General features: G+C 48.0%; 1 protein-coding gene across 5 annotated transcripts in view; it reads right to left on the minus strand.

Moving 5' to 3' along the window:
- Positions 1-27416, minus strand: part of IL16 (interleukin 16) — a 130009-nt gene that overhangs the window by 75487 nt on the left and 27106 nt on the right. For 4 of the 5 annotated variants that reach the window (XM_008275284.4, XM_051834280.2, XM_051834281.2 and 1 more), the window contains exon 2: positions 22897-23309. The exons of the other annotated variant lie outside the window; for it this stretch is intronic. In XM_008275284.4, coding sequence (XP_008273506.3) covers positions 22897-23309 — 413 coding nt within the window. The remainder of the gene's footprint in view (positions 1-22896; positions 23310-27416) is intronic. 5 annotated transcript variants of the gene reach the window in all.

Below are 27416 nucleotides of genomic sequence, written 5' to 3' on the forward strand. Positions count from 1 at the left end.
GCCAGCGTATAGACCCTGTGGCCACTCTTGCTCACCTGTGGGATCTGTGTCTTGTGGTTCAGGGGCCAAAGCTAACAGTGCGCAAGCCCTGGCATCAGTGGCCCTCACCATGGGACCTAAGAAAGGCCCTATCCATGACCCACAGCCTCAAGCCCGCTTTGTGGAATCTAAACTCAGTACCATCTGAGTCCCACAGCTCCAGGACCATAACTGTTGGTGTCATGAGCCCTAGTGCCTTCCATACTCACCTGTGGAACCTAGGAATACCTCTCTGCATCCTGTAGCTCTGAGGCCACAACCGTTGGTGGAGCGAGCCCCAGCGTTACCCAGGCTCACTGCTTCCATGTGCTGCAGCTCTACAACTCCACTGTTGGTGCCACGGTGCCCAGAGTCATCCATACTGGCTCTGTGGAGCCTGGGGAAGACCCTCCCTGTCTGTGTTGAGCAGCTTCGGGCCCATGGCTGCCAGTGCACATTCTCTAGTATAACCAGAGTAAAGCGACCTCTGCCTCCTGCTGCCCTGGGACCAGCACTGTTGGTGGTATAAGCCCTGGAGACACCAGTGCTCACCCTATGGGGCCTGGGGAAGGTCCTGTTGCCATTCTACTACTCCAGGCCCAAGGCTTCCAGGACCCAATCCCAAATATAACCTGTGCTTGCCCTGGGGGAACTGAGTAAAGTCACAACCACATCCTGCAACTCTGGGACTGCAGTCGTTGGTGCTACAATTCCCAGAGACACTCACACTTGTCTCCATGGGGCCAGGGAAAGTCCCCATTCAGGCCCACTGCACAATCCCCAGCCTTACCTACACTCACCCCATCAGACCTGGGTAAGGGCTTCCCCAGGTCCATCAACTCTGGTACTGACTGTTGATGCTATATTCTTCAGTTACCATGCTCACTCCACGGGACCTTTCATACGGCAAAGCCCTGTATGAGTTCTACTTCTCCAGTGCACAATCCCCAACACTGTGCTCCCCTGATGGGATCTGAGTATGGTCAGATTCACATTGCCCAGTGCTAGGACTGTGATGGTGCTACAAGCCCCAGCAGCACCCACACCTGCTGATCAGGATCTCGAAAAGCGCCCTCCATATCCCAGAGATCCAGAGCCGTGGCTATCAGTGCCACAAGCCTGAGCATCATCATGCCTGCTTGGGTGGAGCTAGGAGCAGTCTGTGTCTTGCAGCACCAGAAACATGCCTGCTGCCATCATAAGCCCTAGTGTGAATGACACTTGACTGTTTGGGGCCTGAGGATACACATCTTTGGAAACCCATGCCCGCTGCAAAGTCACAGCATTATCTGTTGAATTGGTGCAGCCTAGATAATTTCAGCACTCACAGACACTGCTAACATAGAGGTTACACTTCTGGCCTCACCTGGAACCAAAGTCAAAGCAATTATCCAAATGATACACTGTATTCCATGTAAATGAAAGAAATATTTAAAGAAGAAGCAAGTATTACATCAGATGCATGGATATTGATAACATAAGGACACAAGAAACATGAATCATGACACCACCAAAGGAACACAATAGCTCTCCATAAACTGATCCTGATTTGAAATAAATCTGTGAAATTCCTGCAAAAGTGTTCATGATAATGACCCCAAGAAAATTCAATGAGACACAAGAGAATATGTATAGAAAATTCAAGGATTTGAGGAAGATAATGCATTTTATATAATTTTAAAAATATGTAAATTGGAAAAGAGAATCAACCCAAAATCTTGGAGCTGAAAACTTCAATTAATGAAACAAAAAATACAAGTTAGAGTCTCAATAACAGAATAAATCACCAAGCCCTTGAGGTCAAGTCCTTGGAAACAATCCAGTCAGTTAAAACTAAAGAACAAAGAATTGAAAATAATAAAGTCTCTGAGACATATTAAACACCATTAAGAGAACATATCCAAAGGAGAAGAGACAGAAAAAGTCATCAAAAATCTATTTGATGAAATAGCAACTGAAAGCTATCAAAATACAAAAATAAATGAGGCACAAAGAAATGAAGTTATATATAAAACAATAAATAATTACCAAAATAATAATCTTGAATATAAATGGATTAAATTCCCCAATCAAAAGATATAGAAGTATTAGGAAAAAAATCCATATAAATGGAATCCAAAGGCCAGTAGAAGCAACTATAGTCATATAAGATAAAACAGACATTAATCAGAAGCTTTAAAACCAAGAAAAATGTTATATATGGACAAAAGAATCAATTCAGCAAGAAGATACAGCACATGTAAACATGCGTGCATCCAACACCAGACCTCCCATGTACATAAAGCCAATGCTATTAGATGTAAAGAGAGAGATGAACTCTAACACAAGAATAGTTGGTAGCTTCAACATCCTCACAGTCCTAAAGGGACAGATCATCCAGACAAAGTCAACAAACATATCAGAGTTGAACCATACTATAGACCAAGCAGATCTGACACATATGTACAGAGTATTTCATCGAATAGCTACGGGTTACACATTTCTCTCATCAACATATGAAGCATTTTCCAAGATAGGCCATATGCTAGGTCACAAATCAAGTCTCAATAAAATTTTTAAAAATTGAAAGGCAGAGTAACATAGAGGAAGGGAGAGACAGAGGAAGAGAGGTATCTTGCATCTGTTGGTTCACTCCTCAAATTCCCACATCAGCCAGGGCTAGACCAGGCTACACCTAGCAGACAGGTGCTCCACCTGGGTCTCCCACTTGGGGGGGCAGGAACCCAAGTGCTTGGCCCATCATCTGCTGACACCCAGATGCATTAGCAGGGAGCTGAATTAGAAGCAGAGCAGCCAGACTCAAACCAGGCACTCAGAAATGGGATGCAGGTGTGCCAAGCTATGATTTAATCCACCACGCCACAACACCCACCTCAAGTGCCATTTACATTTTTAACATTTAAGTCAAATATGCCTTTTCAGATGACAATGGAACAAAACTAGAAATCAACAACAAAACTGTGAAAAATTTACAAAACTATGGAAATTGGATAGCATGCTCCTGAGTGACTTGTGGATCATTTAAAAAATTAAAAAGGAAATAAAATTATTTCTTTAAACAAATTAGTGAAACACAACATATCAAAATATGTGGGATACAACAAAAACAGTATTTAAAAGGAAGTTTATAGCAATAAATGCGTATATCAAAAATGAGAAAAATTTCAAATAAACAATCTAATGATACATCAAGAGGTCCCAGAAAAATAAGAGCAAACCAAACTCAGAATTAGTAGGAAACAAGAAATAATAAAGATCAGAGTAGAAATAAGCAAAATCAAAACTAAAATAAGATCAGTGAGATGAAAAGCTAGCTTTTTAGAAAAAAATAGACAAACTTTCAGCCAGACTAACAAAAAATAGAAGATAAAAAACCTCAAATAAATAAAATTAGAGCTGAAAAAGGAGACATTATGATTTAAACCACAGAAATACAAAAGATCATAAGAAGCAACTGTAAACAACTAGATGCTAACAAATTAGAAAACCTGAAGAAATAAATTCCCAGACACGTACAACTTGCCGAGATTGAATCAAGAAAATATAGAAAATCTATACAGATTAATAACAAGTAGCAAGACTGAAGCAGGAATTAAAAGTCTTCCATTATAGAAAAGTCTAGGACCTGGTGGCTTTACAGCTGGCTTCCATAAAACATTTAAAGAAGAACTCATTTTAGTCCTTCTCAAACTTTTCAAAAATTTTCAAAATGATAGAATTCTTTCAAACTCTTTGTATGAAGTCAGTGTTACTTTGTTACAAAACCAAACAAAGATACAACAAAAAGAAAACTACAGATTGATATCCTTGATGAAAACAGACACAGAAATTCTCAATAAGGTTTATCTAATAGCACACCAAAAAGATCATATGCCATGAACAAGGGCATTTATGTTAGGGATGCAAGGATGGTTCAATAGTCACAGAAATCACATCAATAGAATGGAGAACATGGATGGAGAATGGAATGGGGAACATGGATGGAGAATAGAATGGGGAACATGGATGGAGAATAGAAGCCATCTTGAGCATCTCAGTAAATGCAGAAACAGAATTTGATAAGATTCCACATTCTTCATGATAAAAAACCTCAGCAAGTTAAGTATAGGATAACCACATCAAAAATAATAAAGCTACATGTGAAAAAAGGCCAGCCAATATCACACTGAAAGGGAGAAAAATGGAAAATGTTTCCCCTAAGATCTGGAACAAGACAAGGATGTGCACTCTCATTATAGTATTGAAAGTCCTAGCAAGAGTAATTAAAGAAGATAAATCAGTAATGGGCATCCAAGTTAGAAATGAGAAAGTCCAAATATCCATGTTTGCAGACAACATAGCACTATATATGCAAAAACCCAAACGCTCCACTGGAAAGTTGTTGGAATTGATAAACTAATTCAGTCAAGTTTCAGGATACAAAATCAATGCACACAAACTAGCAACACTTTTTATAACAAACTTGCTGAAAGAGAAACTGAGAAAGCAATCCCATTCATAGTGGCTACAAAAAATTTAAATGCTTAAGAGTAAATTCAACCAAAGAAATTAAATGTCTCTACAATGAAAATTATAAAACACTTATGATGGGAATCATAGAGAATGCACACAAAAGTGGCAAAATATTACATGTTCATGGATTGGAAGAATTAATATTGTTAAAATATCTATGCTAGTCAAAAACAATTATGATTGAATTCATTTCCCCTCAAAATACCAGTGACATTCTTAACATAAACAGAAAAAAAACAAGCCTAAAATTTAATGAAACTAAAAAATCCGGAATAGCCAAAGCAATCATGAGCAAAAAAGAAATAAATGAATAAAGCTAGAAGCATCATAATATATGACTTCAAAGCATAGTACAAAAAGGTAGTAATTAAAACAGCATGAGCCAACCAGCACCACAGCTCACTAGGCTAATCTTGCACCTGCAGCGCCAGTACCCCGGGTTCTAGTCCTGGTTGGGGTGCCGGATTCTGTCCCCTTTGCTCCTCTTCCAGTCTAGCTCTCTGCTGTGGCCCAGGAGGGCAGTGGAGGATGGCCCAAGTCCTTAGGCACTGCACCCACATGGGAGACCAGGAGAAAGCATCTGGCTCCTGGCTTCGGATCGGCACAGCGCCAGCCATAGCAGCCACTTGGGGGGTGAACAAATGGAAAAAGGAAGACCTTTCTCTCTGTCTCTCTCTCACTGTCTAACTCTGCCTGTCAAAAAAAAAAAAAAAAAAAAAAAAACCATGATCCTGGCATAAAAACTGACACATTTATCAATAGAACACAATAGAAAAGTCCAGAAATTAATCCTCATATGGACAGCCAACTGACATTTATTTATTTATTTATTTATTTATTTATTTATTTATTTGAAAGACGGAGCGAGAGAGACAGATAGAAAGATCCACGTACAAACATATCCACTGGTTCACTCCTCCAGTGCCCTCAATGACTGGGTCTGGGCAAGGCCAAAGCCAGAAACCAGGAACCCAATCTAGGTCTCCCATGTGTGTGGCAGGGACCCAACTACTTGAGCTATGACCTGCTGCCTCCTGGGCTGACATTTGCAGGGAGCTGGAATGAGAAGTGGAAGATGGAATCTAGCACTCCCAAATGGGATGTGGGTGGCATTTTAACCACTGCACAAAAACCCTGTCTTTAGTATATATTTTAATTTCATGTATTTCGTGATGTAGCCTCGCATATTGTGATTTATTTAAATCAGTCTCATGTGGATTGATATCCAGGTTATTTGATTTTTCAGCATCAGCTTGATATATACTCTATAGATTTTCTACTTACATAGCTATTCTTTTAAAAATTACTATGAATAGGGTTGGTGATAAAAAAAAAAAAAAAAGAACGTGTACATTTGTCATTTTGGCATCTCTTTACCAAGGCTTGTGGGAGTTTTTTTCAACAACGATGAGAGGGCCATGGGCTAGAGGATTGTACTCTCTCAAGCATGTCCCAGCCAACATTTTCATCGCCAGCCCAAACACCCACCTTCAGCTAACTGATTTTTGACAAAGATGCCAAGAACATACCTTGGAGAAAGGACAGTCTCTTCAATAAATGGTGCTGGGAGGCATCATTGTCCAACTGGCAGGACAACACTAGATCCACACCTCTTACCATTTACAGAATCAACTCAACATGGATTTAAGACCTCAGTGTAAGATCTGAAACTGAGGTTGCTAAAGGAAAGCTTAGGGAAAACACTTCCAAACATTAATGTAAGCAAAGAGTTTTTGCGGGGAATAAGATCCCCAAAGCACAGGCAACAAAACACAACTAGATAAAAGGAATTATGTTAAACTAAGAAACTTTTGCATAGCAAAGGAGACAATCCACAGAGTGAAAAGACAGCAGATAGAATGGGAGAAAGTATTTGCAAGCTACTCCTCTGATAAATTATCAATATACAGAATATATAAGGAACTAAAAAAAAAAGCCTCAACAACAAAATCCCACCAATCCAGTTAAGAAATGGGCAAAAGATCTGATCTGAACAGACATTTCTCAAAAGCAGAAACACATGTAGCCAAGTACATGGAAAAATGCTCAATATCACTATCCATTGGAGAAACACAATGAGATACCACCCCACCCCTGTTAGAATGGCTATTATCAAATACGCTGAAAAATTAAAAAGTAACAAATACTGGTGAGGAGCTAAAGAAAGGGGAACCCCTAGAACTGCTAGAGGGAATGTAAATTAGTACAGCCACTGTGGAAAACACTATAGAGATTCCTTAAAAACACTAGGGATAGAACCAGCCATCCCATTACCAGGTCTATATCAAAAATGAATGAAGCTGGTGCCGCAGCTCAATAGGCTAATCCTCCACCTTGTGGTGCTGGCACACCGGGTTCTAGTCCTGGTTGCCCCTCTTCCAGGCCAGCTCTCTGTGTGGCCAGGGAGTGCAGTGGAGGATGGCCCAAGTGGTTGGGCCCTGCATCCCATGGGAGACCAGGAGAGGCACCTGGCATCCTGGCTTCGGATCGGCATGGTGGGCCAGCTGCAGCAGCCATTGGAGGGTGAACCAACGGCAAAGGAAGACCTTTCTCTCTGTCTCTCTCTCTCACTGTCCACTCTGCCTGTCCAAAAAAAATGAATGAGATCAGGGCTGACGCTGTGGCTCACTTGGTTAATCCTCCGCCTGCGGCACTGGCATCACATATGGGTGCAGGGTTCTAGTCCCGGCTGCTCCTCTTCCAGTCCAGCTCTCTGCTGTGGCCTGGGAAAGCAGTGGAGGATGGCCCAGGTGCTTGGGCCCCTGCACCCACATGGGAAACCAGGAGAAAGCACCTGGCTTCGGATCAGTGCAGCGCCGGCCATGGCAGCCATTTGGGGAGTGAACCAACAGAAGGAAGACCTTTCTCTCTGTCTCTCTCTCACTGTCTGTAACTCTACCTGTCAAATAAATAAATAAGACCATTATATCAAAGAGACACCTGCACCCCCACATTTAGATTGCAGCACTGTTCATGGTAACCAAGATACGGAGTTCGTCGAAGTGTCTATCATCAGATGCATGGATAAAGACAATGTGTTATGGGGGCCGCGCTGTGGTGTAGCGGGTAAAGCTGCCACCTGCAGTGCCGGCATCCCATATGGGTCCCGGTTCAAGTCCCGGCTGCTCCACTTCCAATCCAGCTCTCTGCTGTGGCCTGGGAAAGCAGTGGAAGATGGCCCAAGTCCTTGGGCCCCTGCACCCACGTGGGAGACCCGGAAAAAGCTTCTGGCTCCTGACTTCGGATTGGTGCAGCTGTGGCTTATTGCAGCCAACTGGGGAGTGAACCAGCAGATGGAAGACCTCTCTCTTTCTCTCTCTCTGCCTCGCCTTCTCTCTCTGTGTAACTCTTTCAAATAAATAAATCTTAAAAAAAAAGACAGTGTGTTATACATACACAACAGAATATCATTCAGCCTTTAAAAAGTTGTGAACTCCTGTTCTTTTGCGAGATGGAACTGGAGGAAATTATGTTAAGTGAAATCAACCAGACACAGGAAGTTCTCCCTCGCCTATGGAAGCCAAAAAAAAGTCCACGTGAACACAGAATAGCACTGACTAGAGGCTGGCAGGGGTGCATGGGCGGGAGATGGGGGCAGCTGGCTAATGGGTAGCACATCAAAGACAGTGGAATGGCAGGGTTCGTCCTCCAGCGTGACATAACCCAGGGCATGACCGCAGCTCAACAGAACTTATTACTCATTTTCTGAGGAACTAGGAGAGAAGATGCCAAGACTTTGATCACACAGCGGCGACAGAGAGAGGACAATGTGAATGACCCTGATTCATCAGGACAACGTCACACTCTGCTCTGCACATAAGTACAATTATTATTCATACAATGTTTTAATGTTTTCAAAACATTTGAAAATCTTAAAGACCAGCTCAAGAAAGTTCTCCAAATAAAAAGAAAATTATAAAATAGCAGGAATTTTCAGAAGGAAAGAATAGCAGAACAGGTTGCCCTGGATACCCACAGAGTGGATCACCCTTCCCCTTCCACGTTCCTTCAGTTTTGTTTTAAAATTGTAGTAAAAACTACAACATCACCTGAAGGGGTGTTGAATGGAGTCAGAGAAAATACTCAAGACGGTGTGATTGAAGACATGAGGAGGGTAGACGGGGCTAAATCTAAGTCTTCTGTACTTCATTTAAAGTAGTAAAAAATGTTAGTACCAAGGAGACTGAGTGATAAGTTGTGTGTGGGAGGTGGCAATACATACAACATACAACAACCACTATGAAGATTATAGAAAGTTATAGACTCAAAAACATTATAGGGGTTGGCATTGTGGCATAGCGAGTTAAGCCACTGCCTGCAACACCAACATCCCATATGGGCACCAGTTTATGTCCCAGCTACTCCACTTCCAGTCCAGCTCCCAGTTAATGGCTGGGGAAAGCAACGGAGGATGGCCCATGTCCTTGGCCCCTGCACCCACATGGGAGACATGGATGATACTCCTGGCTCCTGGTTTCGGCCTGGCTCAGCTTTGGCTTCCGTGGCCATTTGGAAAATGAACCAGTGGATGGAAGACCTCACTCTCTGTCTCTTCCTCTTTCTCTGTGACTCTGCCTTTCAAATAAATAGATAAACCTTTTTTTTTTTTTTTAAAAAAAAGCCTTGTAAATACATCAAAGTAGAATTTTAAAAAATACTCAAGTAATGCACAGGACAGCAAGAGAAAAGAAATGGGAAGAGCCATCAACAGAGGGAACAAATAGAAAACAAATAAGAAAATGACAAACAGATGTGAAAGCCTAACATTCATCACCTAAAATGCAAATGGTCTAAATACACTAATTAAAATACACAGACCAGCGGAACGGATGAGATTACCAATGACCCGACTATATGCTTTCTACAGTACTCTCACTGCAAAGATTACATCAGTAGACTGAAAGTCAAAGGATTTTTTTTTAAAAGGAATTATGCAAATTTAATTCAGAAGTAAATGGAATCAAATTATACATCCTTCAGGCATGCAAACAGCTGTGGTAAACTACAAACAGAAGCCAAGGATGATACAAAGGATATACTCAAGAATATCTCAACCACATACTGTTTATTTCAAAGTTACCCTAAGCGGTACATTTATTTCCCAATATGAGCTTTACAGGTGGCCTACATATAGGACGATGGAACAAAATGAGTTAAGAATAGCAGTTGCCTCTGAGAGGGACAGACATGAGATGGGATCAGGAAGAGATGCAGGACCTCGAAGCCAGTGGCAGGGTTTGCTTCTCAGACTTGATGAATGAAATGCAGGTGTCAGGGGTATCTTTGTTTTTTGACATGCATGCCTTTTATAAATTTATTGTTTTAAAGATTTATTTACTTGAAAGGCATAGAAACAGAGAGAGAGAGAGGCTGAGAGTCTCTCTCACACAGAAAGAGAGAGAGAGAGAATCTTCCACGTCTACTGGCTGGTTCATTCCTCAAATGGGGGCAATGCCCAGGTCTGGGCCAGGCTGAAGCCAGGAGCCAGAAACTCCATCCTGGTCTCCCACGTGGGTGCAGGGACCCAAGCACTTGAGCCATCTGCTGCCTGCCTAGTGCTTTAGCAGAGAGCTGGGCTGGAAATGGAGCAGCCGGGACTCAAATCAGCACTAAGATATTGTGGAATGCTGCTTAAGCCACAACGCTGGCCCCTATCCATTTATTCTTATATAATATAATTTTTATTGTTTGTTGTTTCAAGTAGGGGTGGTGGAAATCAGTGGGGATGACCTAGGGGGAGATCAGGGAGGGCTGCATGGGGGACATTCTGCTGAAGCCAAGCCTTAGGGGGTGACTTCTGGTTCATGAAGATGAAGGGGAGGAAGATATTCCAGGCCAGGGAGTGGCACAGTCAAGGACATGGAGGTGATGACCTGTGACTGCATGTTAAGAAACACTGAAGCTGGACCAGCGCTGTGGCTCAGCGGGTTATAGCCTCCACCTGCAGTGCCTGTGTCCCATATGGGTGCCAGTTTAAGTCCCAGCTGTTCCACTTCCAATCCAGCTCCCTGCTGGTGCACCTGGGAAAGCAGTGGAAGATGATCCAAGTGCTTGGGCCCCTACACTGGGAGACCCAGAAGAAGCTCCTGGCTCCTGGCTTTGGTCTGGCCCAGCCTTGGCTGTTGCAGCCATTTGGGGAGTGAACCAGCAGATGGAAGATCTCCCTCTATTTGACTCTTCTCTCTAACTCTGCCTTTCAAATAAAACAAAGAACTCTTAAAAAAAAAAAAATAGAATGGTTGAAGCCCAGGTGTTAGGTGCAAAGGGAGAGCCTCGTTGACAAAGAGAGCTAAAAAGGTAGAGAGTATCCTAACTCCTCCCAGTGCACCCTTCCAGCACACGCCCCTTATGCTAACCAAACGGTGTCTCGCCAGACAGAGCCGGCGAGATTCAAAAGGCCAACTTACAAAACCAGCTTCTAGGAAAATAGTTCCAAATGTCTTCTGGCCACAGAAACAGCAGTAGAAACCACGCGAGTCCGGGGACAGTCAGAGAGAGAACACGAATGGTACCTGTGGGCAGCCCCTCCCCACATTCTGCACATGGACCACCCATGCCTCCCCCCCCCCCCGCCCTCCCCACACGATCCTGGGACGCAGTCGGCTCCGTGGGAGTCCTGGAGCTCCCAGCCTCGGTCCCAGCGGCTGCTCTCAGCATCCCCAGGCTGCTCTTCTGTGGCAGGAAGAGGCAAGCGGCCAAAGGATTGAGTTTCCCACTCGCCCAGGAGGCCCAGGCCTCAAAGCCACAGACTGAGCTGCTCACTGGGCTCCAAGTCGACCTTGAGCAGCCTCCCTCCACCCTGCGCGCACGCCGGAGCTGCAGACATTTGGTCTGACCTCACTGCATCCTGAGTCATGCTCCGGGGGCGGTGACTTTGCCCAACCAGGATTTCGAATGTATAAAGAAAAGCAGGATTTTCCACACTATAGAAGACGTTACCACGTGGACGAAAGCATCGTATTGTAACAGCCTTTTGGGAGGGGGACTCTCCCACCGGTCTGTTCTTATCTGCAGCCATCCTTTACCCAGGGTCAGAGCCCAGGAACTCCAAATCCCAGCCAGGAGAAGTGCCCTAAGCAACGTCCAGTATAAACTCATGTGTTGGCTCAAAAAAAAAAAAAAAAAAAGCCACCCAATGCAAATTCAGTAGACTCTCTGTCTTAAGGGTGGACTCACTATGCCCATGTATGCAACCATTCTTCCCACAAATATTTATAGAGCTTTTACTGCATGCCAGTTCCCAGTCTCACTGCCTCCTGTGTCCCACAGTGCCATGAACAAAAGCACCAGCTCCGACTCCACCATGTGTAAACACAGGGCCACAGGTCTATCATTAACTAGAGAGGAGCTGAGAAGCGAGGGCGGTGAGAGGCATCGTGTTCTATCAGCGGAGTTCATTCCCCCAACCTCCTCTCTCCCCGGAGTTCATTCCCCCAACCTCCTCTCTCCCCTGAGCCTACGCTATCAAGAGCAAATCAGACCACTGGAATCCACGGCTGGGGTGGTGCCAGGGGGGCTGCTTGCTAGGGCTTGGGGGTGGCGGTTAGAAAATTGCAGGCAGGAGCCTGGGGTTGTGCTGAGTGTTAAGCCACCACTTGTGGTGCTGGCATCTCATACGGGAGCACCGGTTCAAGTCCTGGCTCTTCTGCTTCTGAGCCAGCTCTCTGCTAATGCACCTGGGAAGACAGCAGAAGATGGCCCAAGTGCTCAGGCCCCTGCTACCCATGTGGGAGACCTGGATGGGGTTCTTGGCTTCTGGCTGCAGCCTGGCCCAGAGCTAGCAGCCATTCTCTCTCTGTCACTCTACCTTTCCAATAAATAAATAAATATTAAAAATAAACAAACAAATAAATAAAATTGCAGGCGGGGCAGGCATTTAGTCCAGCAGTTAAGAGGCCCACATCCCATATTTGAGTACTTGTGTTCAACTCCTGGGTCTGAAGTTTATTTATTTATTTTAAAGGTAGAGTTATAGACAAAGAAGGAGAGACAGAGAGAGAAAGAGAGAGAGGTCTTCCATCCACTGGTTTACTCCACAGACGGCTGCAACAGCCAGAACTGTGCCAATCCAAAGCCAGAAGCTTCCCTAAAGTCTCCCACATGGGTGCAGGGGCCCAAGGACTTAGGCCATCTTCCACTGCTTTCCCAGGCCATAGCAGAGAGCTGGATCTGAAGTGGAGCAGCCAGGACTCGAACCGGTGCACATATGGGATGCTGGCACTGCTGGTGACGGCTTTACCAGCTCCATCACAGCGCCAACCCCAATAAATCTTTAAATAAAAAAAAATTTTAAAAACAAACTGGGACAAATCTGAGGACTTGATTGAACTCAGTCATCCCAGATCTGTTGAAGGTGTGTTTGTCAAGATAGGAAGGCAGAACTGAAATGTTTAACTTAGATTTTACCCTGATTTATAACTTCTAAATATTTGGACACTTGGCACGTAGACGTCCTCTGTAGACCTCCCTGCCCAGGTCCTGCCCATGTGAGAGGCATGCCTGCTTCAGGCTGAGAAGGATTGCTCTCAGTGATACACACAAATGCAGGAGGGAAGAAGGATGGCCACAGTAGAATGAAAATTAATGTAAATGAATTTTGACTCTGTAGGATAATAATAACTGCAGGTCTTGGAGTTTTAAGTATATGCAGAATTAAAGTGCATGGCAATGATACAAAAAGTGTGGACAGATGCCACTGCACTTATGTATTCCAAGGGCTTAGCACTGTCTAAGAATTGGTTTAAGGGGCCATCAGAGAAGGACATATTTTTCTCTGAAGGGAGGAGAAAACTTCCACTTTGCTTATGGCCCTGTCTAAATGCTGACAGAGTTTGTGGACTCAAAAGGCCTCCATAGCCTTGGCAGCTCATGACAAGAGTCTCGGGTGATGTCATAAATAAGAGTGTCAATTGTTAAGTCAACAACAGGAGTCACTGTGAACTTGCTCCCCATGTAGGACCTCTGTCCTTAATGAGTTGTACTATGAGAATTAATGGTAAAACTTGTCTCCAAACAGTACTTTATACTTCGTGTGTCTATGTGGGTGCAAACTATTGAAATCTTTACTTAGTATAGTGTTGGTCTTCTGTTATCTAAAAATAGTTAAAAATGAAACTTAACGAAGAATGGGATGGGAGAGGGAGTAGGAGGTGGGGTGGGAGTGGGGGTGGGAGGGTGGGTTTGGGGGGAAGAATTGCTATATTCCAAAAGCTATACCTATGAAATTTGTATTTATTAAATAAAGGCTTTCTAAAAAAACAGAATTGGTTTAAGGTATTAGTTTCTATGAGACTCATATATTAAGCACAGATGTTGTATATTTTAATGATTAGCATAATAATAAGAAATTACAACTAACAAAGAAATGAAAGGGAAAATGAAGTCATAAAACATATTAATAAAAAAAGAGGGCAAGAAGAGAGAAGAAAGAAGAAAAAACACTTGGAATAAATAGAACCCAAATACTAAAAGAATAGCTATAGATCCAAACACATCTGAAATTACATGTAAACAGTGTCTGCTGGTCTAGGAACCTACAACATAAACTCAAACTGTGTGAAGCAAAAGCTGATAGAACTAGGAAAGGAAATACACAAATCCACAACCCTAACAGGGGACGTGAGCACAGTTCTCACAGCAACCGTTAGATGAAACTGATAAAGAAAAAAAAAAAGATCTGGAAAATATGATTATCAAACTTGACCTACTGGACAGGTATAGAGCATTGCATTCAACAACCACATGTGTCTGCATGTGTCCATGTGTGTGTGTTCTCTCTCCACAAATCTCCAGTGATTAAAACCATTCATTCTGCCGGTGCCGCGGCTCACGAGGTTAATCCTCCGCCTTGCAGCGCCAGCACACCGGGTTCTAGTCCCGGTCGGGGCACCGGATTCTGTCCCGGTTTCCCCTCTTCCAGGCCAGCTCTCTGCTGTGACCAGGGAGTGCAGTGGAGGATGGCCCAAGTGCTTGGGCCCTGAACCCCATGGGAGACCAGGAAAAGTACCTGGCTCCTGCTATCAGATCAGCGCGGTGCGCCGGCCGCAGCGCGCTGGCTGCAGTGGCCATTGGAGGGTGAACCAACGGCAAAGGAAGACCTTTCTCTCTGTCTCTCTTTCTCACTGTCCACTCTTTCTGTAAAAAAAATAAAAATAAAATAAAAATAAATAAAATAAATAAAATAAATTTCCCTCTTTAAAAAAAAACACATTCATTCTAGGTGGTTCTCTTCTTTATCTACAAAATAGTTTAGGAACCAATGAGTTGAGAGAGGGAGGGAGAGAAAGAAAGAGAGGGAGAGAGAGAGAAATGCACATACCCACAAACGGATAGGCACACACATACGAGGCGACCAAAGATTAACAGGTTGTATCAAGAGCAGTACTCTGGCTGTGACGTTACGCTGGAGTTTTGTGAATACTGCTTCGCAGGAAATTGAGAAAGGGTTTCTAGCTTTCTATCAAGCTTTATAAATCCACGTAAATCTGAAAATGGCCTCAATAAAATTTCACCAAAAATATAAAAATTTTATGAACAAATTTGTGCTATTCAATTTAGACATCCAGAAGAAACAAATTCCCAGAATGAAAAGACATTCTCTCCAAAACTGATACTGGAAGAAATTAAAAATCTGGAGAGTCCTGTGTCTGTTAAATAGTTTCAGTGGTCATTGAAGACTTTTCCCGAAAGAAATCTCTGGACCAGATGGCTCATGGGTAAATTCTTCCGACCATTCCTTAATGCACAATATTCATCAAACTTTTCCAAAGAATGGAAAAGAGAAAATATTTCCTAACTCATTTCAGGAAGTCACAGTACTCATAATATGAAATCCAGACATGGATATTAAAGAAGGTAAATTTTAGGCCATACCCTTCCATAAACACAAACAACTCTAATGCAACACCAGCACATCAAGTTCATATTTATGTCAAAAGTGTAATATATCATAATTAAGTTGAATATCATATCATAATATCATAATTAAGTCGATCTTGAAAGATATGTATTCCAGATATCTAAGATTTTTTTAATGTTCAAAAAAGTCAATCAAAGTAATTCACCATATTAACAAGAAAAAAGTAGAAAACATCCATATGGTCATTGTATCAAATTCAGAAAAAATCACTTAATAAAAGTCAACAGCAATTCGTGGGGAGGGGGAGGGAATGAAAACTCTGCCAGGTAACAAGCGTGTGGCCCAGTGGTGTGGACACTCTAGTCCCCGAGCGTGTGGCCCAGTGGTGTGGACACTTGTCCCGTATCTGAGTACCTGGGTTTGAACTCCAACTCTGGTCCCTGACTCCAGCTTCCTGCTAATGCAGCCCAGGAAGGCAGCGGTAATGGCTCAAGCTGCCGGGTTCCTGGCACCCAGGTTGGGGATCTGCACTGTGGTCTGACTCCCAGCCCCAGCCCAGGTCACTGCAGGCCCTCGGGGAGTGAACTAGCAGGTGAGAAAGCTCTCCCTCTCTCTCTTTTTCGCTCTCTCTCTCTTGAAAATAATATTTTTGCCAGCTGTAAATAAAAGGAAACTTCCTTAATCCAAGAAAGAATATGTACCAAATGTCCACAGCACACATCAGACTTAATGATGCAGCAATAATGGGATTTCCCCTTGAGATCGAGAATGAGACAGAGATGCCTGCTCTGACTGCCTCTGTCCAACCTCGTGCAGTAGGCTATCCTGTGAAATCGAGGGTGAAAAACACAAAAACTGGGGCCTCGCCTTAAGAATCTCACAGGGGCCACAGCAGGCAAAGCCACTGCCTGCCGGCTGCTCCACTTGCGATCCAGCTCCCTGTGGGTAGCCTGGGAAAGCAGCAGAAGATGGCCTGAGTGCTTGGGCCCCTCCCATGTGGGAGACCCGGATGGAGTTCCTTGGCCATTCAGCCATCTGGGGAGAGAACTAGTACATGGAAGATCGCTCTCTGTCTCTCCCTTCTCTCTCTGTCACTCTTTCAAATAAATAAAATAAATCTTATTACAAAAAACTGAACAAAGTTACAGTTTGAAGTGGCAATGGACAGGATGAATTATGCTTATACCTATTCCCTTCTGTTTTTTTTTTTTTAATGTTTATTTATTTTTACTCATTTAAAAGGCAAAGCAACGGGTGGTGGGGGAGAGATTGAGAAGAAGAGGAAAGAGAAAGAGAGAGAGAGCTTTGATTCTCTGGTTTACTCCCCAAAGACCTACAACAGCCAGGGCTGGGCCGGACTGAAGCCAGGAGCCCAGAGCTCCACTCCAGCCAGGTCTCCCACATGGTGGCAAGGCCCCAAGTACTGGAGCCTTCACCGACGGCCTCTCAAGATGCAGATTAGGGCAGGCGCCGCGGCTCACTAGGCTAATCCTCCACCTGCAGCGCTGGCACACCAGGTTCTAGTCCCGGTTGGGGCATGGATTCTGTCCCGGTTGCTCCTCTTCCAGGCCAGCTCTCTGCTGTGGTCCAGGAGTGCAGTGGAGGATGGCCCAAGTGCTTGGGCCCTGCACCCCATGGGAGACCAGGAGGAGGCACCTGGCTCCTGGCTTCGGATTGGCGCAGTGCACCAGCAGTAGCGGCCATTTAGGGGGTGAACCAACAGAAGGAAGACGTTTCTCTCTCTCTCTCTCACTGCCTAACTCTGCCTGTCAAAAAAAAATAAAAATTAAAAATAAAAAGATGCAGGCTAGCAGGAAGCTGGCCTGGCAGTGGGGGAGCCGGAACTCGAAGCAGGCTCTCTTGTGAGGGAGGCACGTGTCCCCAGTGGCAGCAGCGTGCGCTCTGTGCCACAGTGCCCACCGCACAAGTCCCCTCCTCTAAATGCATGCTCCCCGAGGGCACAGAACCAGACGTGTCTCTATTCCCAGAGGATGGTGTGTAAGAGGCGCTGGCCAATACTTGAAGAGACAGAAAGAGTGAGGGGGAGAAGGAGAAGATATTGGGCAAAGCAGAGAGCTGGGCTGAGCTTCCTCCCTTTCGCCCTTAGTATCCTGCTCAAAGGATACTGAGGGTTTTACAAACCCTCCTTCAGCACGGGCATCTGGTGCAGGGCTCAGACGCCACCTGGGATACGCACAGCCTTGACCGGTGCACCTGGGTTCAAGTCCCAGCCTTGTTCTCCAACTCCAGCTTCCTGCCCATGTGCACCCTGGGAGGCAGCGGCGACGGGCCCCTGCCACCCACATGGGAGACCAGGACGGAGTTCTGCGCCTCTGGATTCAGTCTAGCACAGCCCTGGCTGTTAAGGTCCTTTGGGGAATGAATCACTGGATGGCAGGCCTCTTCTCTCTCTCTTCCAAATAAATAAATAAAAATTTAAAAATAAATTTAAAAAGCTTCCTCCCATTTGTACACAGAGAAGGAGTGTGTGATGTAGCCAGGGGGTCCATGTTTTCCCTCTGTTCAGAGCTCTGGGCCTCTGTCTGTCTTGTCAGTTGAGAAAGCCTGGCTGTGACTTTCTCCTGCTAACTCCTCCCCGGCCACGGCCTTCTGCACAGCACAGATGCAAATCCTTCCTTGGGACTCCGCCCATCCACGCCCGGCTTGTTGGATGACACCTGCGGGTGTGTGCCCTTTGGCACATAACACACTCCCGGCGTGTGCCAAACACAACCCATCAAATAAGGCTTCAGAAAAATTAAAAAAAAAAAAAAGAGCTGGCTGTTTGCTGACTTCCTCTTCTTGGCTTTTCGTATTAGACATTTCTAGAGGAAAGGCTGAGGTCACAGGGCCTCCATCCAGAGTTTGTGTTGAAATCGGTGTAACCATGGCATTGCTGGAGGCTGAGGCGCCCATCTGGGCCAACTGAGTCACATCTGGGTGGGGGACACCCTGGAGGGGGGAGGGCAGGGGGGGAGGCAGCCCTGGGGAGGGGACAACAGTGTCCCCAAGGGAGGGATATGCGAGTGGATGGGTGTCGCTGAGCAGCTTGGGGGCGACCCCGCAAGAATATTGGCAGCAGCTGTCACCTTTGACCTTTCTGAGCCTGCCCCTCTGGCTAGACCTGCTCAGAATTCACTAATGGATCTGTGTGTGTGTGTGTGTGTGTGTGTAATTAATCAATTTATTTGAAAGGCAGAGCGGCAGAGAGAGCAGGAGAGACAGAGAGAGCGAGGGAGAGAGAGTGTCCATCTGCTGGTTCACTCACTCCCCAAATATCAACAACAGCCAGGAACTTGGAACTCCATCCAGGTCTGCCACATGGGTACAGAGGCCCAAAGACTTAAGGCCATCTTCTGCTGCTTTCCCTGGTACATTAGCAGGGAGCTGGATCGGAAGCAGAACAGCCAGGACTGGAACCAGTGCTTCAGTATGGGATCCTGCATCACAAGCAATGGCTTAACCCATGGTACTCCAATGCTGGCCTCATGAATCGACCTTGAAAAAACCCCATGCTTCTAAAAAAGCAGTCAAAGATCTGGGGTTCAGGGCCGAACACCTCGCCTCTCTTCCGTCCCTGTTCATCCTTGCCTCAAACCCAGCTCACCTGTGACACCACCCCTTCCTCCTCCACAAAACCATTCCCAGCCCTCGAGCCCCTGTTCACGCCTGTGTGCTTTCCTACCTCTCACTAGGACCTGGACTTCTCTCCTGGATGGAATATCCTGCTTTCCCTAGTCAGCCTCCTCCAGGACGCCCCTCCCCAAACCGAGTTGGCCCCGCCCTGCCTCGGTGCACCTGTGCGCTCCCTGGCGCATCTGCACCCATGCTCTGACCACCTCTGAAATCCCAATGACCTGGTTTGTTCCAATCTCCCTCGTGAGCTCTGAGCCTTTGTTAAAGCTAACAGCTCCGTTTCTCGTTTTATTAATCTACCTTCTTACTGAATTTTTGCTTAGCATGAAATAATCGTGCCTAGGTATGGGGCCCAGGACGCTAAGTCCACACAGGTGTTCAGCTTATCTCATCAAACCAGGCTGATCGGCACCACCATCTCCTTGGCACGTCTTTAAGCCTCCAAAGCCATGACTCTTAGAAACACTGAGAGCAGTTCATAAAATGGTATTGGTCCTGTTAATTCCTTCGTCACTCAGAATCAGCGTCCTCGTACTAGAATAGGAAGCTAATGATATTTATTGAGCACTTACTGTATGCCCTGTACTGCTAAAAGTGGATTTTTCCATGTAAATGCTTAGAACTAGACCTTCATCCAACCCCTAGGGACTGAAGGGTATCAGTAACATTTCTCCATGTAACAGGGAAGAAATGGAGGCATCCAGAGGCAAAGGGAATGGTCCCCAAGGCCACCCAGAAGTCTGAGGTCCACACCGGGCAGTCAGACTGAACCCCCCAAGCCCCATGCCTGGGGCCATGTGGTCCCCAGAGATAATGCTGCTGCTGTGACCACAGCCCTCCCGGGAATGGTAGGAAGGGGACCGATGACAAAAAGCACTTTGTAAATGGACCAGAGTGTATGTGTGGGTCACAAAGAGACATAAAAAAGGAGGACTTTGTCCTTGGCCCCCCCAGGTGCCTCCCCACATGCCCTCGCCTACCCGCTGCCCTCTGGCTTCCTGCAGGGACCCGGCTTCTCTCTGCGGCTGCAGGGACCGGAGTTTCACACCTGCTCACGTGTGCCGTGGCGAGCACACGTCTCTGCTTGTGCAGAATGCCTCCGGTGGGAGTTCTTGCCCACCCACCCCCACCGAGGAAAAGCCTGGGTCTTTCAGGAAACAGCCCACATTTCCCATCTTTGCCTGGTCACTTGTCCCAGCCCCTGCTAGGGCCCATGCTTGGACACTGGTACCTCTTTCCTTCCAGGGTACTCAGAACACAACTTCCTTCCATCGGCAAGTCCTGTCGGCTTCTCCCAGAAAATAAGCCCCCACCCTGATGGTTCTCGGGGTGTCCAACACCTCCCCCTATCCCGGACCCCAGCTCCGTCCTTGCTGACCTGAAGTTACGCCACAGCCCCCCAACAGCTTCCCAGTGTGCCCCGACCTCGGCTTAGCTGCCCGAGTGCCCCTCTAAGCAGTAAATCCGATCCTCCTCTGCTCCCCAGCCTTCTTAGAATAAGACTCCAGGTCCTTGCCACAGTCCTTGCCCCTGCTCCTGGCTGCAGCCATGACTCCGTCTCCTGCCCCTCCGCCCCCTTTTTCCACGCATGCTGTCTCCTCCATGCTCCTCACACACACTGTTCCCTTCCTGCCTTTGCACATGCTGTTCCCTCTGCTGCGACGCCCTTCCCACTGGGGCACCACGGCTCACTCCTCTGCTTCACGCAGGCTGTTGCTCAGAGGCTGCGTTTCGGAGGCGTCTCCGTGCCGACCCGTGCGACCACATTGCTCTCTCTCTCTCTCTCCCCTTATCCTGCTTGCAACTTCTTCAGAAGTCTCGCTATTTAACATCCTTCCATGTGTAGCCGATATCTGTGTCCCCAAACCAGAATAAAAGCTGTGTGAGGGCAGGAGCCCAGGCTGCTTTGCCCCCTCCCTGCAGCAGCACCTGCCCCAGGCAGGTGCTCAGAAAACAATTGAGTGGTTAAAACCAATCTTGGGGTCGGGGCCAGCGCCGTGGATCACTTGGTTAATCCCCCGCCTGCGGCGCCGGCATCCCATAGGGGCGCTGGTTCTAGTCCCGGTTGCTCCTCGTCCAGTCCAGCTCTCTGCTGTGGCCCGAGAGGGCAGTGGAGGATGGCCCAAGTGCTTGGGCCCTGCACCCCATGGGAGACCAGGAGGAAGCACCTGGCTCCTGGCTTCAGATTGGCGCAGCGCACCGTCCATACTGGCTGTTTGGGGGGTGAACCAACGGAAGGAAGACCTTTCTCTCTGTCTCTCTCTCTCACTGTTTATGACTCTACCTGTCAAAAAAAAAAAAATTTAAAAAAAAAAAACAATCTTGCAGGCATCTGCCAGGGTCGGGATCGTGGAGAGACTGCTGAGTTTTAAGCGGCTGAGCTCAAACCTGGCTCACTTCAGGGTGTACTTGATAAACCCAACTATGTACAAGGCTATACATTTCCACAACACCCAGGGCAGCCTGGGAGCCTGGCCAGCCTCCCCCAGACCCACCAGGTTGGCTGTGATCGCGTGAGCTCAGCACTGGCCAGTAGGGGGCCAGTCGTGGGTGGGGGAGCCGCTGGGGCATCAGGAGTCGTCTGGAGGCCACTGGGGCTGTCCCCGTTGGCACACGGAGTTCCACTCGGGGTTCTTATATAGGGTTAGACAGTGCTTTTCCCGCCGAAGATGTACAAAGATGCTGGAGGTGTTCCGAAGGCACTGGAACTCCTCAGCCACGTGGGCCGTCACCGAGCGAGCAGCACTGACCCCAAGCTCCAGGCCATGGGGACCCTGGAGAAATTCCTGGGGACCCTGGAGAAATCCCTTTTTTTCTAGAAGGCACCGAGGCGAGTGCTTGCTGGGAGGGTCATTGGAGGGTCAGATCCTTAGGTCAGCCTGCGTCTCCTAGCTCCTTGCCGTTTCCATCTCACCACAACAATGAAAGCACTTGTAATAGGGCCTGACCGAAAGGAAGCCTCCCAGATCCCAGCAGTTCCCCCTGTACGACTTCCGGCTTGTGTTGCTGACCTCAGCACCCACGCCCACGTTGAAACTGGCCGAGGGGTAACCGGCTATGGTCACGGTCAGCACTCGGTAGCGAGCTCGCTCATCCTCTGCTTCCCACCCGTCTTGCCCTGAGATCCCCCCTCCTCTACAAGGGCCCTGAACACCCATTTCCTTTTTCTTTTCTTTTTAGAAAAGACTTAATTGTTTACTTTGAAAGAGAGAGAGAGAGAGCAAGAGAGCGAGAGCGAGAGCGAGAGCTCTGCCATCCGCTGGTTTACTCCCCAGATGGCTGCAATGACCAGCACTGGGCCAGGCTGAAGCCAGGAGCCTGGAGCTTCATCTGGGTCTCCCGTGTGGGTAGCAGGGCCCCAAACACCTGGGCTACCTTCTGCTGATTTTTCCCATGCGTGTTAGCTTGGAGCTGCATCAGAAGTGGAGCAGCCGGGACACATGTGAGATACTGGTGTTGCAGGCGGCGGCTCTACCCGCTGCACCACAATGCCAGTCCCTGGTGCACCCATCTCTGTAGGTCTCTACGACATTGCCCATGGTGTACCCACGGTCGCCTATCTCGAGACGAGAACATCTCAATGTACTGGCTTTTACACCTGACACTTTCCATAAGGGATCTAGGCTCAGTGTTCCTTTGATACTGCATCACCCTGAGTCCCTCAAGCAAGAGCGTCTACTGAGCCTGATTCCCTGTCCTCCCATGCTCACTGCTACAGTTCCAAGCTGCCTCAACCTTCTCCTTGCTGTTGGTCAGAATCCGAACTCTTTGGCTTCCTGCGTTTTATAAAGACTAAATGGGTTTAAGGCTTTGGTTCACAGCACCACAAACCAACCGCCAGGCTGTCTCAGCCCCACAAATACTAGGCATACCTTCGTGAAGAGCATCTTCCTACAGGCTTTGCCTCGATCGCTCCCAGCTGCTGCCAGTGGAGCAGCCTCGGAGGCCAGCGCTAGATCAGGAAAGCTGCTGGGCCCGGCTTCCGTCGTGTCTGCCAGCTGCACGGATGAGTGGAAAATCCCCTCCTCGCCCTGGCCCAGCGACAACTCAAAGGGGTCAGGATATCTCTCATCAGGGCTAGAGCCATCATCACTGGTCTTAGCATTACAGAGGATCAGGGACCGGGAAATGGAGCGGAATTTTGCGGACTTTCTGCTCTTCCCGGAACGGCCGCGTGGCTCCATCCTCAGAGAGGAGGTGAAGCTGCCCTTCTTCCTCTCCTGCTCCCGGGCCCGGGGCTGACGGGTGGCGAGCGCACTGGGCTTAGCAGCCACTTCATGAATGCCTGGAGGAAAAGAGGAAACGTGAAGAGGCAATGTGATGACTGGCAGCTGGCACATGGTCCTGGAACTGAGCCGCCAGGGCCGGGGACCAGGGGGCCTGGGGAAGCAGCGCAGACGGGCCAATGGTGCTGCAGGGTCATTGGCTCTTCCGGTTTGCCAAGACTCGGGTTAGCCCAGGTGGTTGACGCCCCTTCCACTCCCAGCCTCGTGGAGACCTGGTCCCAGAGCTTGTCAACTGGGGCTCCGAGACAGGTGTGTGAACGCCGGGGCTGGTGAAAGAGCCAGCGCTCAGAGAGAGCTCAGGGCCCACAGAGACCAGTGCTTTGTAGGGTTCTTGAACTTGGGAGCCATTCAAACAAAAGCTTACAGGAAACTCACGCAGACCAAGGAGGGGACACAGAAGGACGAAGCTCCCCCTGCTGGGTGCCCGGTGACTGCCCTGGGGAGCAGAACCCAGGGAGCCCCCGCAGAAGCCCACTGAGGTCTCCCGTCCTCCAGTCACAGACCGGAAAGGCTGGGTGTCTTCCCCAATACCCACCTGCCAGGTGCATGTGAGTGGAAGGGAAAGTTCAAGAGGGCTCGCCACCTAACAGGCCCTGGGCAAGCACGTGGGCCAGCCCTGGGCCCAAAGCCAGGCCTCCCTACTGCCCTAGCGGATCCCAGGGACCCCAGCTCAGTCTCCTATCTCCACTGGGCCAAACACTCCCCCTCTGATGGGGGAAAGCCTGCCTTCGCATATGGAGGCCAGAGCACAGCTCGGCACGGCCTCTTCCAACGTGGCCACGCCAAGAGGCACCTCCCAGGGACTCAGCATCCATGAAGCAGGTGGCATAAGGGGCCTTGAGGCTGTGCGCCAGGCCGTTCTGACTCAGGCCCAAGCCACAAGGCAGAGTCTGTTGCCAGGGTAACCAATGGTGAGATGCTCCTGGCCCACTGGTACCTCTGCTTGTGCAGCTCAGACTGCCCAGGAGCCCTTTGGTGTAGCCCAAAGAGAAAGTCTTCTTGAAATGACACTGGGCTTCATCCCGTAAGCTGTACAGATGTAATACTTCTCTCTGTATTAGCCCTCCGACTTTGTAAGCACAGCTACCAACCGTCCCTAGTACCGATGAGCGACAAATTAAAAGGAGGCAGTGTCTGAAATCCCAGCACCTAGCAGGCAAGTGCCAGCTGCTTTTGTGCAAATCAGCTCAGGTGAGGCCGATTCATCAAGCGCCCTCTCGCCGATATCCCCGCACGCCGCGTCTCCCTATCGCTAACGACAGAAAGACGCCAGCCACAGGTGGATCCAGCTCTCTCCTGACTTCCACGCTTGGTCCCAGGTTTCCAAGCCCTGCAGGAGCCACGCTCACTCCTGAGCGGATTCTCACCACCACGAACAGTCCTGGACACCAGGCGGGCTTCCAGCTGCAGCCCACGGGGGAGCTGCACGCACGGCTAGCCCCATCCTACCTTCCCAACCACCAGCCACTGCAGGGGATTAGGCATGGCTCCACTTTCCCACTGAGTCCTCATGGTGGCCATGGCAGGCTGTCAATAACCCCGTCTTATTAGACGAGTTGGCTGAGGCACAGAGAGGTTGAGAAAGTTTGTCTGGATCACACAGCACGGCTGGGACTTGGTGAAATTGGAAAGTCAGCCACACGGTCCAACACTGGCACCTTTACCCCGGCTGCACATGGCCACTTACGATCACGCCTCGGCTCTAGCAGCAGTCTGTCCCTCTGTGCTAGGCTTATCCCTGGCAGGCGAACACACTCAAATTTTTTTTTTAAGATTTATTTTATTTATTTGAAAGAGTTACAGAGAGAGGTAGAGACAGAGAGAGAGGTCTTCCATCTGCTGGTTCACTCCCCAGATGGCCACACGGCTGGAGCTGCGCCGATCCAAAGCCAAGAACCAGGAGCTTCCTCTGGATCTCCCACATGGGTGCAGGGGCCCAAGGACTTGAGCCATCCTCCACTGCTTTCCCGGGCCATAGCAGAGAGCTGGATCAGAAGTGGAGCAGCTGGGACCAGAACCGGTGCCCTTATGGGATGCTGGCGCTTCAGGCCAGAGCTTTAACCAGTTGCGCCACAGCACCGGCCCCTCAAATGATTTTTATCTTTTAAAAACCATGTGTTGGGACCAGCACTGTGGCACAGCAAGGTTAAAACAAGACCTGTGTCACCAGTGACACATATGAGCTCAGATTTGAGTCCCGGCTGCTCCACTTCCCATCCAGCTCCCTGCTAATGCACCTAGAAAATCGGTGGAATACAGGCCAAGTACTTGGGTCCCTGTAACCACGTGGGAGACCCAGGATGGAGTTTCAGGCTCTTGGCTTTGGTCTGGCCCAACCCTGACCATTGCAGACATTTGGAGAAATGAACCAGAGGATCAAAGATCTCTCCCTGTCTCTCCCTCTCTCTGTAACTCTGCCATTCAAATAAATAAACACATCTTTAAAAATAAATAATAGAAACCGCATGTTGGCTCCATGCCCTTCCCTTGTGACTGACCGTCTGTCCATGTCTTTTGAATCTTCTTGAATATTCCACACACTCTACTTTCTCTTCTCTCCCCATCTCAGCCCAGAGTCAGCTTCCTTCCCCTACAACCCCTGGAATTCTATTTGTTCAGTTCTGCAGCTCTGGCTCCAGACCTATGAAACTCAGGTCTGGAGATAGGGGGTGTGGCCTGTTTAGTTAAAATCTGCTGCATTTTTTAAAGATATTTATATATTTTCGTTTACTTTAAGACAGAGGGGCAGAAAGACCTTCTGTCTGCTGGCTCACTCCTCGAAGGCTTGGCCAGAGCATGGCCAGGCCAAAGCCAGGAGCCTGGAACTCCATCCTGGTCTCTTATATGAGTGGCAGGGGCACAAGCCTTTGAGCCATTATTTGCTGCCTCCCAGGTGCTTTAGCAGGGAGCTGGATCAGAAATGGAGTAGGGGCTGGTGCTACAGTGCAATGGGTTAATCCTCTGCCCGTGGCACCGGCATCCTATATGGGCTCTGGTTCTAGTCCCACCTGCTCCTCTTCTGATCCAGCTCTCTGCTATGGCCTGGGAAAGCAGTAGAAGATGGCCCAAGTCCTTGGGCCCCTGCACCCATGTGGGAGACCTGGAGGAAGCTCCTGGCTCCTGTCTTCAGATTGGTGCAGCTCTGGCCGTTGCGGCCATTTGGGGAGTGAACCAGCCGAAGGAAGACCTTTCTCTCTGTCTCTCCCTCTCATTGTCTATAATCCTACCTCTCAAATAAATAAATAAAATATTTTTTAAAAAAGAAGAATAAGAAGTGGAGTAGCTAGGACCCAAAACAGCACTCTGATAGGAGATGTGGGAGTCCCAAGCAGAGGTCGGACCTGCTACACCTTGAGACTCGTCCCTAGTAACTCAATGCTTCAATGTCTTGGCTGAAGGGTGCAGGGTTCAAGTTTCAGAGCAGTTTGCGTGCCTTTAGCTCCAGGTGCCATTTACCAAATGCAAACTATCAATGGTCATCTGCCACCAACCCCCAATATGGGTGTCCCTTGGCATTCTGCCAGTTCAGTTTCTCAGAACCTGTGCCGACACCAGTGCCAGGTCAGGCACGAACACACCCGAGCCTCTGACAGCACCGCGGGCAGCACACCTGCAGCTCATGGGGCAGGAAGTGCGTGTGTGTGTTGGTCATGGCTAGCACCAGTCCACTGAGCCTTTGGAAACTTGAAAGATGATCAGTTTTGTATTAAGATCGTTCTAGACTTTTGCCGGTGATAACAGGGAGGCTTAGGAGGGTGGAGTTGCTGGGGTCACCCTGTGACAAGGGCTAAAGGGGCAGAATTCATAGAGGTGGTGATGGAGAGGAGGGAGGAACACATAGACCGGAAACCACTGAGTTTCATAGGTCTGGGAGGGACTGGGGTCAGGTGCCGTCCAGATTCCTGGGATGCAAACCCACCTCTCTTTCTCCTCCATATCTTTTCCCAACCTATGAGGGGACTCCAAACATTTCATGGAAAAATGAAATTAAAAGATAAGATTTGGGGAGCCGTGTCATGGCCCAGCAGGTTAAACCACTGCTTGTGACACGGGCTTCCCGTATGGGCACTAGTGGCTGCTCGGCTTCCAACCCAGCTTCCTGCTCA

The sequence above is a fragment of the Oryctolagus cuniculus genome, chromosome 12 (assembly GCF_964237555.1).
Source record: "Oryctolagus cuniculus chromosome 12, mOryCun1.1, whole genome shotgun sequence".
Classification (NCBI taxonomy): Eukaryota; Metazoa; Chordata; class Mammalia; order Lagomorpha; family Leporidae; genus Oryctolagus; species Oryctolagus cuniculus.